This window comes from Phoca vitulina, unplaced genomic scaffold (genome assembly GCF_004348235.1).
Source record: "Phoca vitulina isolate PV1807 unplaced genomic scaffold, GSC_HSeal_1.0 scaffold18, whole genome shotgun sequence".
Lineage (NCBI taxonomy): Eukaryota > Metazoa > Chordata > Mammalia > Carnivora > Phocidae > Phoca > Phoca vitulina.
Genome location: NW_022589721.1, coordinates 15,968,966 through 15,984,893, shown reverse-complemented (window position 1 = coordinate 15,984,893; position 15,928 = coordinate 15,968,966). Strand labels below are relative to the sequence as shown.

Sequence of the window (15,928 nt, the reverse complement as noted above, 5' to 3'; positions counted from 1 at the left end):
AGTGACACATCTTCTAAATGGCTGGAGACAACAACTCTCAACCTGGCACCCAGCTAATCTTTCAACATCAAGGGGGGTTGTTGAAGATATTTTTGGTATGAATAAAAAAGGAAATTGAACATGTAGAGGTCTGACATACAAGATAGAATGCTGAGCAAATAAATTCATACCTATGGGAAAATCTAGACAAACCCTGGCTGTTAAAGTAATAATTATTATAAATATAATAACTTCATGAGGCAAAAAATAAACTAAGCTTAATGTATTTGCCATGAATTATGTAAAATACAGGAGATGGATAATTGAAGTTAATGTATACAAAATTTTGTGGTTTTTTTTGTTTTTGTTTTTGTTTTTTACCAATACCTTTTAGTTCAGTGGGGGGGGGGGGATGCATTTTTAAAAAATTGACCAATTCTAAATAAATCAGGCATACAGGAGGGAAAACATAGGGGAAAATGTACAGTAGTAGAAAGAACACAACAAGGAGCAAATCCAAACTTTTCAGTAACTTCAACAAATCTAAGTAGACTAAAGTCACCAATCAAAAAACAGAGATTGTAAGAGATAATATTATAAATCTAACTAAATGCTCTTCACAAGATTACTCACCTTAAACCTGAGGACACAAATAGGGTGAAAGTTAAAGGATAGAGAATCAATGTATTATGTGACTACTAAAGAAAATTAAGCCGGTGCTGCTATATTAATATTAAACAAAACTGTCTTCAAGTCAAATATTCAATTACTAAAAATAAAGAGAATCATTACAAAAGAAAAAGTCCCTGAGAAAATACAACTTTTATTTTACATGTACCTAGCCCATTATTTAAAGGAAAATTACCAGGGTTACAAAGAGAAATGGACAAATCATACATTAGAGAAAGAGATTAAAATTTTTCTCATTGCCCACATTTAAACAATAAAATAAGTCTCCACAAATTTTTAAAAAATATTCCAACCACAATGCAATTTGCTAAACACCAAAAACAAATAAATATCTTTTTAAAACTCTCCATAAATTTAGAAATTAAATAATACAATCCTGGGGCACCTGGGTGGCTCAGTCACTTTGACTGTCCAACTCTTGATTGTGGCTCAGGTCATGATCTCAGGGTCGTGGGTTTGAGCCCCGTGACAGGTTCCGCACTCAGGGCAGAGTCTGCTTGATATTCTCTCTCCCTCTCCCTCTACCCCTCCCCTTGCTCATACACTCTCTAAATAAATAAATAAATAAATAAATAAATAAAATCTAAAAAAAAAGAAATTAAATAATACATTTCTAAGTAACTTGTGGATCAAAATAGAAAGCCTACTGGAAATTAGAAAATAGTATGTGCTACATAATACTAATAATAAATCTCAAAATCTACATGATACAGCTAAAGCAGTACTTGGATATTTTAGTCTTAAAAACCGATATAACAAAAAGGAGAATCATTGAAAATTAATGAGATAAGGATCCAATTCAGGAAATGTGAAATTATAACTATGGCAAATGCTGTGAAGGAAAATCAGTTGTTATATGAGAGCCTGTAAAGGAGGAGAGTAGTCAGGAAAGTGTTTCAAAGGAAGTGATGATTGAAATGAGCCTTGCAGGTAAAAGAGGAGGTATTTATGCAGAGTGGGTGATGGGGGAGAGTGTCTCATGCAGACAATGCAGCAGAGAGAAACCAGGATCTGAAAGAGCCAGCGGGGCTAGAAAGCAGTGAGCTGCTTGATAAGGAAGGAGAGGGAGGGACGGGTAAATTCCAAGGGTAGGCAGGGCTTGGAGGTCCAAGAGCAGTGGGAAGCTATTGAATGGGTTCTAAGGCGTGTGTGGGGAGAGCGTGAGGTCAGATTTGTTTTGAAAAGATTCTTCAAACTTCTCAGTAGAAAACAAATTGAGATTTTGCTAAATAATCCTGTATACCAGAAAAGAAATGGCAGCTTTGCTGAGTATTGGCAATAGACATGGAAAGAAATGAACAGACTCTGTCCAGTATTTCAACAGAAAATAAATCCACGAGAACTTGGTGAGGTACTGAAGATGGAGAGTAAGGGAGAGAAAAGTACTGGCAGCAGATATGAGGAGGGGAGGAGTGTCATGATCGGGCCAATGGCCAGGTATGTATGTATTGCTTGTGTTATTAAAACAACTCAACCCCCAAATGAGTAAATTTAAAAAAAAACAAAAAAACTGACCTTCAGTTGGAGATGGTTTGTTCCCATTTCCTTTATCCACAACCTTGACTCTGGGTTTTGGTTCCTTTCTTTTTTCCAAATCTTTAACTGGAAGAAAAGGAGAAACATAGCAACATGTCGTGTTAAAGTCTAAAGGAAAATATTCAATGATTTCTACTAAAACCCTTGCAAGTATCGAGAGTATTAAGTAGAAATTAGCTCCATGGTAGAATTCCATTTCCAAAGATTGGAAATGCTATTTTATTTCACCTCCTCATGGGAAGGTGTGGAAACCACTTAAGGAATTGCTTTGGTCGAGTACTCACTATGGGCAGATGTACCAAATAAATTCAACCTGCTATAAAATCAGCATGATTATCCCCATTTCCTACATGAGGGAAGGAAAGACCAGGAAGCTAAGTAATTAAAACATATTTCATGAAACCAGAAAGTATTGGCCCAGGATTCAGCCATATCTTCTGGTCTCTGAACAAGGCCTATGAGTTGGCCCCTGTTCTAGAAAGATCTTGGCCATGAATATCTTCATTTGGAGTTGGTCTGTCTGCAATAGAAGGTGAAGAATCCAAAATATTTCCTTCCAAACTTAAAAAAAAAAAAAAGCTTCCCTACCAATAAGTAGTAGTATTTCTTTGTCAGTTTCAGTATGAACTATTCAGGGGCCCAGAATTAATATACCCATACCAATCTACTCCCTCATGCCTTCACTTTCCACTGCTTAAACTCCATAGCAGTTTCCTGCTATTGCTTGGCACCTTAACTTGTCTGCGTCAGCTCAGACCACCGCCAATGGCAATGGTTTCTGCACAAATAAAACACCCATGAAAAGGCAGAAGGGATCCTCTGGTGAGCTATCTCATTTAATTGTTGCATTCACTTAATGGAAATCAGCAGATTTATTGCAGGGTGGGCTATGTAGGGGAAGGAATGATTTCCTCTGAACCATCCTTCCTGCCTTCTCTAGGGTGTTATTCCATTAACCCTGTCTCTATCATCCCCTCCTCCTCCTCTTCTTTCTACTGATTTCCATCCCTTTGCTGAAGGGGTTTGAGACTTGCCAGTTGCCAAGGTCATGTTGCTCTAGTTCTGTTATTTGTTTCCTTAGAAACCATCCTTGGCTTTCTGGTACCTAGAGGTTAAATTCCAAGATTAAAATAATAATAATAATAAGATGCCTTGATCCTGCTGTTCCCACTGACCCTCTAACTTTCTAAATCCATTTTTTTCAGACCTCACTCTCTGACTTCTTTACAAGCCTTAACCACTTTGGAACACCCCCTTCTTTAAATTCTTTTCTTTGTCAGGTTTACAAAGGCATTATCCTGGATTTTCTTGTATTCCTCTGACCCCTCCTTTATATTCTCATTTTTTGGATCCTTTTTCTGCTTCCATTCCTGAAACATGATCATATACTAAATTTGCCCTGCATCTCTGCACACCCCGCCTATAATTTTATTGCCCCACAATTTTAATGCTCACCCTTCTGTGAATAATTTCCAAATATATATCTTCAACCCCACCCACCCATAGGTCATGGCCTCAAGTTGCTTACATCCTGTAAAAGAAATCTGCAATTTTAATACGAGAACAAATGTGCTGAGTGTTCATAGAAGCAGAAATAGATCTGGCAAAGAATAATTCCAGAGGTGGAGACTCAGGGAAACTTCACAGGGAAGGTGATATTTGAGCCAGACTTGAAAGATGAGCAAGATTTTGCAGGCAGAGATTAGCAAAATGTCATTCCAGAGAGGAAAATGGGGGCCAAAAAGAAAATTTGCCAAAATAGGGCCATAAACCATTCTGATATTATATACATATATAACATATAACAGTCACTTTCAATTGTGCCCCTAGGTTACATATAAGATGCAACACATAGGTCACACCAAGCTGCTGTCTTCCTCATCCAGGAGGCAAATTAAACTGGAAAACAGACTGTCATAAGCAAAGTGGCATTAATCATGACAACAGCAACCATGTCCTACTATGTGCTGAAGTGCATTAACCCACAGTAATAGCCATATATCATTACCCCCACTTGCAGATGAGAAAACTTGAGGCCATGCTTGATTTGCTTGGCCAAATACACACACCAGATCAGACATGCCTTTCTATCTTCAAAATCCAAAAGCATTGTTTCTCATGCTTCCCTTTGTATCAGAAGATGGACTTATAAGGACTTCAAATCTCTACACTAACTGCAAACTTAGATGCACAGCATTTGTCTGGATCATCATTTTCCTGGACCCAACTGTGGAAGTTTTCCAGGGAGGGGAAACCAGACTTTAGCTCCATCTCACAAGGAGCAAAATGAAGAAGAAAACCATCCAAAGTTCTTTTAATATCACTGGTGCAAACTTGTATTTGGAAAGAACTAATCCGTGACAATAATAATGATGTAGCTAAAAAATGTATCTGCTTACATATAAGTTATCCAACATACCAGTTAGACTGCCTCAATAAGATTATTTCAGCAGAGCTAAGCAAGCTGAAAACAACTGCATTTCCTTTGAAGTGTTTTGAGTAACTAGCTCTTGGCAAAGATTTTTCAGGTTAGGATTGTTTGTTAGGATGCTCAGTCAATGGACTATCTGGAATAATCAATTGCAATGCCTTCAGTCTAAAGTAAAATGTCTCCATGTCCTTTCACGGCTTCTCATAAACTTTAAGAAGAGTTATTTCGCTTACTCATGTTGAAATGTCAGAGGCCAAAAACGCAAGTATAGTGCCAATAAAGGCAGACAGAGGCTGATTTATATTGGAAGTAACATAAAAAACCCTTTCCAGAGCTTCCAGATAATGTGAATCTCAAAAGAATGTCATGTTTAAAACATCTGCATGTCCTACTAACAGGTGGATTTACCAAATGTCTTCGTTCAGAAGTTTTAAGAGGTAGCAGGTTAACCAAGTTGGGGGCTTTTTAATTTAAAAAAATCACAAAATATATGTCATAAAACATTACTTAGAAGAGGAAGAAGAGAAAAAAAAGGAGAGAGGGGCAGAAAATCCAGCTAGAACACTGCTACACACACAGTTCCAGATTCATGGGTAAATCCCACAGCCTCCCAGATTTGTGATTAATCTAATGGCAGGATATGAAAAGCTACTGTTATTTGAAACGATGTCCAGAATTTGCCTCAAAATTAGGGCAGAGTGGTGGGGGGAGGATAGTATATGAAACAAGACTGGCCATGAATAGCTCATTGTTGAGGTGACTGATGGATACTTAGGGGTTTATTATACTATCCTGCTGATTTTTTAAAATATGTTTAAAATTATCCTTTAAAAATTAGAATTTTTAAAGAGTCTATATTAACAATGAAATAAACAGAAAGTTAACCAGGACAGGCCTCTTCTGTTTGCATTCACAATACATAAAAAAAAAAAAAACAACTTTGCCGTCCATATATGAATGGCCACTCCCAGGAAGAGGTAGTTGCTGGGGTCTCTGCTCATGAGAATATAAGGTCCATGGCGGAGGGGCTTGTTATGTTCCCAGTGCCTAAAATAAGGCCTGACACTTAGTAGCCATGCAATATATATTTGTTAAATGGAAAAAAAGAATAAATGAATGAATATCTATCTCCTGAAAGACAGAAGAATCACAGCCTGTAAGAACAACTTTTAAATTTAATATAGGAAAGACTTTCTAATGACATAGATTGGGCTGCCTCAAAGCTTTCTCCATTGCTTAGAATATCTCGGCATGCCCTGCCTTTCCCTGTCTGCCCAACTTGCTATTTGAGAACTGGCTCAAATATGAAGCCATCCCCCATCCATTCTTATCCCAGCCCATTATTGGGACAGAGAGAGCATCTCCCTGCATAGAGCCCGGAACATATCTCTCTCCCTAACACTTACCACGTTCACAGAGCTCTTTGTCATGGGACCTGGTACATAACAGGCCAATGATAAAAGTCAACTGATTCGTTATTAAAAAGAGTTAAATTCCTTGTATAGATTGTTTACGTAGAGGCTAGACTGGCATTTGCTAGGGATCTATAAAGCAGGCGTAAGCATCAGCCACTGAATCACTCGTAAGTATTCACTGAGCACCTATCAGGTACCGGGTAGACGAGACGTCTGGGTAAGATTCCGAGGACAGTGTGAGGGAGAGCATTTGAGATGTAAAACTTAGAGGATTTAAGTAGGCATGCAGTGCAACAGGTTAAGGGAGGGGCAGAAGTGTATTAGTGATAGAAGGAACTCATGGATGATTTCACTAAATATCTTTCAAGATGTCTTCATCTAAACAATCCAATTTTAACCTGTTACAATATTTACCACAGATTCAAACTCAGAGCTGGAACAGAGTCCCATGGTAGCACTTTAAGAACTGTAAATACGTACTTCTGAATTGACCTTGGGCTGGCTTGCTTTCTTTGTCTTTATTGTATGCAATAATTTGAACCGTGTAGTTCTGGTCCGGCATAAGACCTTGAATAATTGCTTTAGTTGCAGTGTTCTGGAGATTCAACTGATTGGTTTTGCCACCTATAATAAAACAAAAAGATAAGTCAGTACTAAGAAACAGGTTAACTGGATACATTAAGAAAATTTATTAATCACCAATCAAGATTTTAAAAGGTGAAAACACTTAAATATATATCTAATGGTGCATAGGCACGTAGCACTTAAATTTAACACTGTTCTTTATCATTCTTGGTTGTACTCTTTGCATTAGATAACTTGTCTAATTTAGACAGAACACATTTACAAAAATCTTTCATCATAATGCATTATTGCTTTTATACATTAGGGAAAGCCATAGTACAGGATTAGAAGACAGTAAGCCCTCAACATCAGATACAGTCTTCAAGGAAAGAATTCCACTTAAAAGTGAAGGGAAAGATAGAGGCAGACTGAGTGCCATTATCTACGCTGGAATTTTTGCTATGGTCTCTCTAAACTGAGTCAAAGCATCCCTAAAGCATTAGCAATGTAATTATATTAAGTCTGAGTGTAACTGGCTCAGGATGTTGACGGAACCAATCACTGCCCGGCTACTTAAACGTTAGCTTGCGTCGTGAAAAGATTTCAAACTTCCATTATCTCTCCATCAAATTAGACTGACATCTAAGACTTTCGTGGAAATACTGTTGGTTAAATACTCAACTTTTAGGCAAAATTCCAAATATGCCTTTCCTTTCTAATTTCTGGCAGTAGGTACTAAGTCTGAGAAAGGAGAAATTTAAAGCTTCCGCCCTGCTAGCCCTGAAGGCAAAAAGGATCTGAAATTTGCTGAATGAATTAAACATAACACAGATTATAATATATTGTAATCATATTCTCATAAAATTAATGATGTTATGTCTGAAATTTGATGCTTCTATCATCCAGGCTGCCTGCTACTAGAAGGCAGAACTGAGCCTTTTTCTTGCCAAATGCATTTATGTCCAAGATATTAAACCCGGTTTCACAAACGTCTATTATTTAAAGCTCATCTACTACAAAGTGCACCAAATAAATCTTTCTTGATGTGTGTTTCACTAAGAAAAAAAAAGTTACTTAGAATACTCTGTATTAGAATCCCTGAGAGGCACAGGTGTATTATTTTACTAAAGGCTTTGAGAATTCTGCAATAAAAAGGCTTTAAACTCTTTAAAATAGGACTTCTTAAATTTCTTTGACCATTAAACCATTTAAATGGTTGTATAATAGTTATGAGCATCTTGCAGATTACCATGGAACACGCTTTGGGAAAGACTGGTATAAACTGTATTTGGAACATGTCTTGCAGTGCTAAAATGTCTACATTTTGTGTCTGGATGCATTTATTACTCTTTTTTATTCACTCCCTTTTATGTTTGATCAAGTAGATAACAGAGTGTCAACACTGTCTTATTGGCTTGGGTCACTGTAGTAAGGACACTGAGTCACTGGAAAAAATATAACCAGTATTCATGAAGAAATAATTTGCTTTCACCCTCAATTTTTATTTTGTCTCTGGAGGTGTTTAAGTAAGAGCTGGAGGTTTGCTTTGTGGGTGTGCTGCGGCAGAGGGGATTGAAGGATCTGGCTGAGATTTGGGTCAGAGGCTACACAAGTCACTTCTGAGACTCCCTGATTCTTTAATGCCACCTACAGGGTATACTGAATAGTTTAGTATTATCAGTTAATTAATCAGGGAAAGTTAAAATACTAATTACCTGGAGGAAAAAGAATAAACTTTCAAGATCAGATATGGGGAATTCTCAGAGGTACCACAAATTGGAAACTCATATTTTCACCTTTAAAGTCATAATGATGTTCAAGAATCTCTTTTTTTTTCTTCCAAGATTTTATTTAAATTCAAGTTAGTCAACATACAGTGTAGTATTGATTATAGGAGTAGAATTTAGTGATTCATCGCTTACATATAACACCCAGTGTTCATCACAAGTGCCCTGCTTAATGCCCATCACCCATTTAGCCCGTCCCCCCACCCACCTCCCCTCCAGCAACCCTTAGTTTGTTCTCTACAGTTAAGGGTCTCTTATGGGTTGCTTCCCTCTCTGTTTTTATCTCATTTTTTCTTCCCTTCCCCTATGTTCATCTGTTTTGTTTTTTAAATTCCATCTATGAGTAAAATCATATGGTATTTATCTATCTCTGACTGACTTATTTTGCTTAGCATAATACACTCTAGTTCCATCTACGTTGCTGCAAATGCCAAGATTTCATTCCTTTTGATGGCTGACTAATATTCCATATTATATATGTATATGTATATATGTACACGTATGTATATACGTGTGTGTGTGCATATATATATATTTGTATAAATACCACATCTTCTTTTTCCATTCATCAGTTGATGGACATTTGAGCTCTCTTTTAATAATTTCGCTATTGTTGATAATGCTGCTATAAAACATTGGGGTGCATGCGCCCTTTCGAATCAGTATTTTTTTATCCTTTGAATAAACACGTCACAGTGCAATTGATGGGTCATAGGGTATTTCTATTTTTAACTTTTTGAGAAAGCTCCATACTATGTTCCACAGTGGCTGTACCAGTTTGTGTTCCCACCAAGAGTGTAAGAGGGTTCCCCTTTCTCTGCATCTTCGCCAACGTATGTTATTTCCTGAGTTCTTAATGTTAGCCATTCTGACAGGTATGAGGTGATATCTCATTGTGGTTTTGATTTGTATTTCCCTGATGCAGAGTAATGCTGAGCATTTTTTCATGTATCTCTTGGCCATTTGTATGTCTTCTTTGGAGAGATGTCTGTTCATGTCTTCTGCCCATTTCTTAACTGGATTATTTTTTGCCTGTTGAGTTTGATATGTTCTTTATAGATTTTGGATACTAGCCCTTTATCTGATATGTCATTTGCAAATATCTTCTCCCATTCTGTCGGTTGTCTTTTGGTTTTGTTGACTGTTTCCTTCACTGTGCAGAAGCTTTTTATCTTGATGAAGTCCCAAGAGTTCATTTTTGCTTTTGTTTCCCTTGCCTCTGCAGTCGTGTCTAGCAAGAAGTTGCTGCGGCCAAGGTCAAAGAGGTTGCTGCCTGTGTTCTCCTCTAGGATTTTGATTGTTTCCTGTTTCACATTTAGGTCTTTCATCCATTTTGAATTTATTTTTCTGTATGGCGTAAGAAAGTGGTCTCGTTTCATTCTTCTGCATGTCGCTGTCCAGTTTTCCCAACACCATTTGTTGAAGAGACTGTCTTTTTACCATTGGATGTTCTTTCCTGCTTTGTCGAATATTAGTTGACCATAGAGTCACGGGTCCATTTCTGTGTTCTCTATTCTGTTCCATTGAACTATGTGTCTGTTTTTGTGCCAGTACCATAGTGTCTTGATGATTACATCTTTGTAATACAGCTTCAAGTCTGGAATTGTGATACTCCCAGCTTTGGTTTTCTTTTTCAACATTCCTCTGGCTATTCGGGGTCTTTTCTGGTTCCACACAAAGTTTAGAACTGTTTGTTCTAGCTCTGTGAAAAATGATGGTGGTATTTTGATAGGGATTGCCCTGAATGCATAGATTGCTTTGGGTAGTATAGAAATTTTAATAATATTTGTTCTTCCAATCCATAAGCAAGGGATGATTTTCCATTTCTTTGTGTCTTCTTCTTCAATTTCTTTCATAAGTGTTCTATAGTTTTCAGTACAGATCCTTTACCTCTTTGGTTAGGTTTATTCTTAGGTATCTTATGCTTTTTGATGCAGTTGTAAATGGGATCAATTCCTTGATTTCTCTTTCTACTGCCTCATTATTGGTGTATAGAAATGCAACAGATTTCTGTACATTGATTTTATATCCTGTGACTTTGCTGAATTCATGTATCAGTTCTAGGAATTTTTTGGTGGAGACTTAGGGTTTTCTACACAGAGTATCATGTTGTCTGTGAAGAGTGAAAGTTTGACTTCTTTGCCAATTTGGATGCCTGTTATTTCTTTTGGTTGTCTGATTGCTGAGGCCAGGACTTCCAGTACTATGCTGAACAACAGTGATGAGAATGGACATCCCTGCCGTGTTCCTGACTTTTCGGGAAAAGCTCTCAGTTTTTCTCCCTTGAGGATGATATCCGCTGTGAGTCTTTCATATATGGCCTTTATGATATTGAGATATGTTCCCTCTATCCCTACTTTCTTGAGGGTTTTTATCAAGAAAGGATGCTGTATTTTATCAAATGCTTTCTCTGCATCTATTGAGAGGATCATATGATTCTTGTCCTTTTATTAATGTGGTGTATCACATTGATTGATTTGCAGATATTGAACCACTCTTGCAGTCCAGGAATAAATCCCACTTGATCGTGGTGAATAATCCTTTTAATGTACTGTTGGATTTGATTAGCTAGTATCTTGTTGAGAACTTTTGCATACATGTTCATCAGGGATATTGTTCTGTAATTCTCTTTTTTAGTGGGGCCTTCGCCTGGTTTTGGAATCGAAGTAATGCTGGCTTCATAGAATGATTCTGGAAATTTTCCTTCCATTTCTATTTTTTGGAACAGTTTCAGACGAATAGGTATTACTTCTTTTTTAAAATGGTAGAATTCCCCTGGAAATCCATCTGGCCCTGGACTCATTTGTTGGGAGATTTTTTTTTTTTTAAGGTTTTTATTTTATTTATTTTTTTGACAGAGAGAGAGACAGCAAGAGAGGGAACACAAGCAGGGGGAGTGGGAGATGGAGAAGCAGGATCCCCACTGAGCAGGGAGCCTGATATGGGGCTCAATCCCAGGACCCTGAGATCATGACCCGAGCTGAAGACAGTAGCTTAACCGACTGAGCCAACCAGGCGTCCCTGTTGGGAGATTTTTGATTACTGTTTCAATTTCTTTGCTGGTTATGGGTCTGTTGAAATTTTCTATTTCTTCCTTTCAGTTTTGGTCATTTATATGTTTCTAGGAATGTATCTATTTCTTCCAGATTGCCCAATTTGTTGGCATATAATTGCTCATAATATTCTCTTATAATTGTTTGTATTTCTGTGATATTGATTATGATCTCTCCTCTTTCATTCATGATTTTATTTATTTGGGACCTTTCTCTTTTCTTTTTGATAAGTCTGGCTAGGAGTTTATCAGTATTGTTAATTCTTTCAAAGATCCAGCTCCTCATTGTGTTGATCTGTTCTACTGGGTTTTTAAAATTTCTGTATCATTTATTTCTGCTCTAATCTTTATTATTTCTCTTCTGCTGCTGGTTTTAGGCTTTATTTGGTGTTCTTTTTCCAGCTCCTTTAGGTATAAGGTTAGGTTGTGTATTTGAGACTTTCCTTGCTTCTTGAGGAAGGCCTGAATGGCTATATACTGCCCCCTTAAATGACTGCCTTTGCTGCATCCCAACGATTTTGGACTGTCATGTTTTCATTTTCATTTGCTACCATGTATTTTTTTTATTTCTTCTTTAATTTCCTGGTTAACCCACTCATTCTGTAGTAGGATGTTCTTTAACCTCCATTTGTGATCTTTTCAAATTTTTTCTTATGGTTGACTTCAAGTTTAATAGCATTGTGGCCTGAAAATATGCACGGTATGATCTCCATCTTTTTGTACTGGTTGAGGCCCAATTTGTGACCCAGTATGTGATCTATTCTGGAGAATGTTCCATGTGCACTTGAAAAGAATGTGTATTCTGCTGCTTTAAGATGAAATGCTCTGAATATATCTGTTAAGTCTATCTGCTCCAGTCTGTCATTCAAAGCCATTGTTTCCTTGTTGATCTTCTGCTTAGGTGATCTGTCCATTGCTGTGGGTGGGGTATTAAAGTCCCCTACTATTATTGCATTATTATCAATGAGTTTCTTTAAGTTTGTTATTATTGATTTATATATTTGGCTGCTCCCAAGTTGGGAGTATAAATATTTGCAATTGTTAGATCTTGTTGTTGGATAGACCCTTTATTATGATACAGTGCCATTCTTCATCTCTTATTACAGTCTTTGGTTTAAAATCTAGTTTGCCTGATATAAGGATGGCTACTCAGCTTTCTTTTGATGTCCATTAGCATGATAAATGGTTCTCCACCCCTTCACTTTCAATCTGGAGGTGTCTTTGGGTCTATGAGTCTCTTATAAGCAGCATATCAATGGGTTTGGTTTTTTTATCCATTCTCATACCCTATGTCTTTTGATTGGGACAGTTAGTCCATTTACATTCAGAGTAATTATTGATAGATATGAATTTAGTGCCATTGTACTACCTGTGAAGTTGCCATTCCTGTAGACTGTCTCTGTTCCTTTCTAGTCTTTGTTGCTTTTGGTTTCTCTTTCCTGCTCAAAGCGTCCCCTTTAATATTTCTTGCAGAGCTGGTTTGGTGTTCATGAACTCCTTTAGTTTTTGCTTGTCTTGGAAACTCTTTATTTCTCTTTCTATTCTGAATGACAGCCTTGCTGGATATACTATTCTTGACTGCATTTTTCCCATTCAGCACATTGAATATATCATGTCACTCTGAATATATCATGTCACTCTCTTCTGTCTGCCAAGTTTCTGTGGACAGGTCTGCTGCTAACCTTATGTCTACCCTTGTAGGTTAAGGACCTTTTGTCCCTCACTGTTTTCATAATTCTCTCTTTATCTTTGTATTTTGCAAGTTTCACTATGATATTTCTTGGTGTTGACCTTTTGAGTTTGGTGTAAGCAGCTCCAGCCTCCACTCTCTCTCTTCCTCTCCCCCTCTTTCTCTGTCTTCCCTCTGCAAAAAGGGCTTCCTTCCCTCTGTGGCACCGCAGCTTTTCTCTCCCCCAATTCACATCTCTAAACCTCACATCTGCCATGTTCTCTCCCTCTAATTGTGCGGATTGTTTTCTTAATCCTCAGATCGATTTCCTAGTTGTTCAAAATGATTTGCTTTTTGATCTAGCTGTGTTCAAGGGGTGAGGTAAGTTCAGGGTCCCCCTACTACTCCGCCATCTTAACTCGCCCCAAGAATCTCTTAAACTTGAATTTCCCATGATGGCTTATTTCAGAACACAAACTGCATTTTCAGAAGTCAAAGTTGTTTCAAAATTAGGCTATACTTCAAAATGAAAATTCTGAACTAGGCTTGAGAATGAAATATTGCTTTCTGCAAGTGTGTCACTTCTGTGAGCCAACATGGGTAAAGTTGGCATCAGTATCACTGAACCATAAATCAGTCTAAGGAGTCTGTGGGTAATATTTACTAATAGCCTTCTAGAAGGTTCGTTTTTCATGGCCAAGCAAGAAGCCAGGTGTTTCAGGTGTTTGTTTTGTTTGAGATTTTAAATCCACCACTGGGTAAGATGTCCACAATTATAAACAACAGAGCATCTGTCAGCCTCATTAAATGAGTTGGGAAAAGGACTCTAACAGCAAGGAGCCCAGGTCCATATAACCATCTTTATCACCAATAAAGAGGAAAAATTATTATAAGTATATAAATATATATATATGTGTGTGTTATACAAATATTCTATTATTAAATATTTCTTACAGACTATGTGAAACGGGATCCTAGGAAAGGAAATGAGATCCGAGAGACATACTCAAATCATCTTTATATCATCACGGGCAATATGATTGAGCTCTGACTATCTAACCGTCACTGTTCTAAGTGCTTTACCTTTATAAATTCATTTAGTCCTCACAACAAGTGCTTCCCAAATTTAACATGCATAGGAGTCATCTGGGGATCTTTGTAAAGATCAGATGCTGATTCAGCAGGTGGGAGATGGGGACCAATATTCTGCATTTGCTCTCAGCTGATGCCTGTGCTGGATCTCAGATCACATTTTGAGTTCCAAGCCTTACAACTCCATGAGGTGGGGACTAGTGCTGTTTGTGCATTTTACACAGGAAGAAACCAGAGAACGGAGAGGTTATATAACTTGCCCAAATGACATTTCTTTTTTTTTTTTTTAAGATTATTTATTTATTTGACAGAGAGAGAGAGAGAGCACAAGTAGGCAGAGCAACAGGCAGAGGGAGAGGGAGAACCAGGTGGGAGCCCAACGCAGGGCTCAATCCCATGACCTGAGCCAAAGGCAGCCGCTTAACCGAATGAGCCACCCAGGCGCCCCCCCAAATGACATTTCTTATACACCACAGAACCAGGTGTGGAGCTCAAGCAGTTCATGCTATTAACCCCATCTTTGTCTCCATGACCCTATGTAACAATGGCAATTCCTCTACATACTCTGTATTGTTTTATTGATCATATTTGTGTAATAAAAACATAAAATAGAAGAAAAAAATTAAACCAAAAATTTAATTTAAAAAATTTTGCATAACTACTTTATCTTCATGATCAATAAATCTAACTTTTACTTTTCCTGCTTTAATTTATCACTTATTTTCACAGTGTCTGCTTAGCTTTTATCATTTTAATGTATAATTGCTGAATAATATACTATCAAGTTAGTTAATCATAATTTACTCAGCTGGTCACAACTGTTGGCTTTCCAGATGTATTGCATTTTTTCTTTTAAGTGTCAACAGACCAAAAGTATTCATACTCTGTTGAAACAGAGGTAGTGAAGATTTTAATAGTCTGGAAATTTCTCCTGAGAATTATGGTGAGCCCAATAGTGACTCTTTAGACTTTAGGAACATTATTTCCTTGATTAGAGGGTAAGATTTCAAGTTCAAATATTAAATTAAAAACAAAACTTTCAAATGATTTTAAAGCAACACTCAATACTTCACATTTTTAGTTATCTATGTGTAAAAAGTTGCTAATACTCTAGAAAACACAATCAACTGTTTTTACCTGAAGCTGGAGTCACAAGAAGTTTGTATCCACCAAATTTCCCCCTTGGAGCCTTCCATGAAATCTGTATGCTGTCATGAGATAATACAGTATATCTTAACCGTGTGGGTGGAGCCACTGCAAAAGGAGAAACAAAAATTGTTTAAATGTTGAAACATTTAAGCTGCCATTAGTTAAACTGAAGAGTCAATGTCATGAAATCAAAACACATGACTTCATCAGCCTCAAAATATGCTCTTTCTATAACCTCATTAATGAATTGATCAGTTTGCACAATGACACAAACCCAAGAGCATCTGTTTCTTACTCAAGAGATAAGCATTTATTCAAATAGTACTGACCTTATGACAAAGAGCTATGACTTAGGGTTAAAATTTAACGCTCTAGTCTAGTTCAAATTGAAGCCAATCTTGTAAAATATGTTCATTATGTTACAAGGATGATTTTTTTTTTCCAACTTGGAACATGTAAGCTTTTATAATCACTCTACTGGGAACTGTTTTTATGCCTTTAGGTTTTTCACTTTAGTAATCCAATATTTTTTATGATAAGGTCATTTAAGAAGGCTGTCATGGA

At 37.1% G+C, this 15,928-nt stretch overlaps 1 protein-coding gene across 1 annotated transcript in view; it reads right to left on the bottom strand.

Annotated features, from left to right (window-relative positions):
• The window catches only part of COL14A1 (collagen type XIV alpha 1 chain), a 209,517-nt gene that overhangs the window by 170,237 nt on the left and 23,352 nt on the right, over window positions 1-15,928 (bottom strand). The window contains exons 3-5 of the mRNA XM_032415699.1: window positions 15,353-15,469; window positions 6,532-6,675; window positions 2,185-2,271 (exon numbers count right to left, since the gene is read on the bottom strand). Coding sequence (XP_032271590.1) covers window positions 2,185-2,271; window positions 6,532-6,675; window positions 15,353-15,469 — 348 coding nt within the window. The remainder of the gene's footprint in view (window positions 1-2,184; window positions 2,272-6,531; window positions 6,676-15,352; window positions 15,470-15,928) is intronic.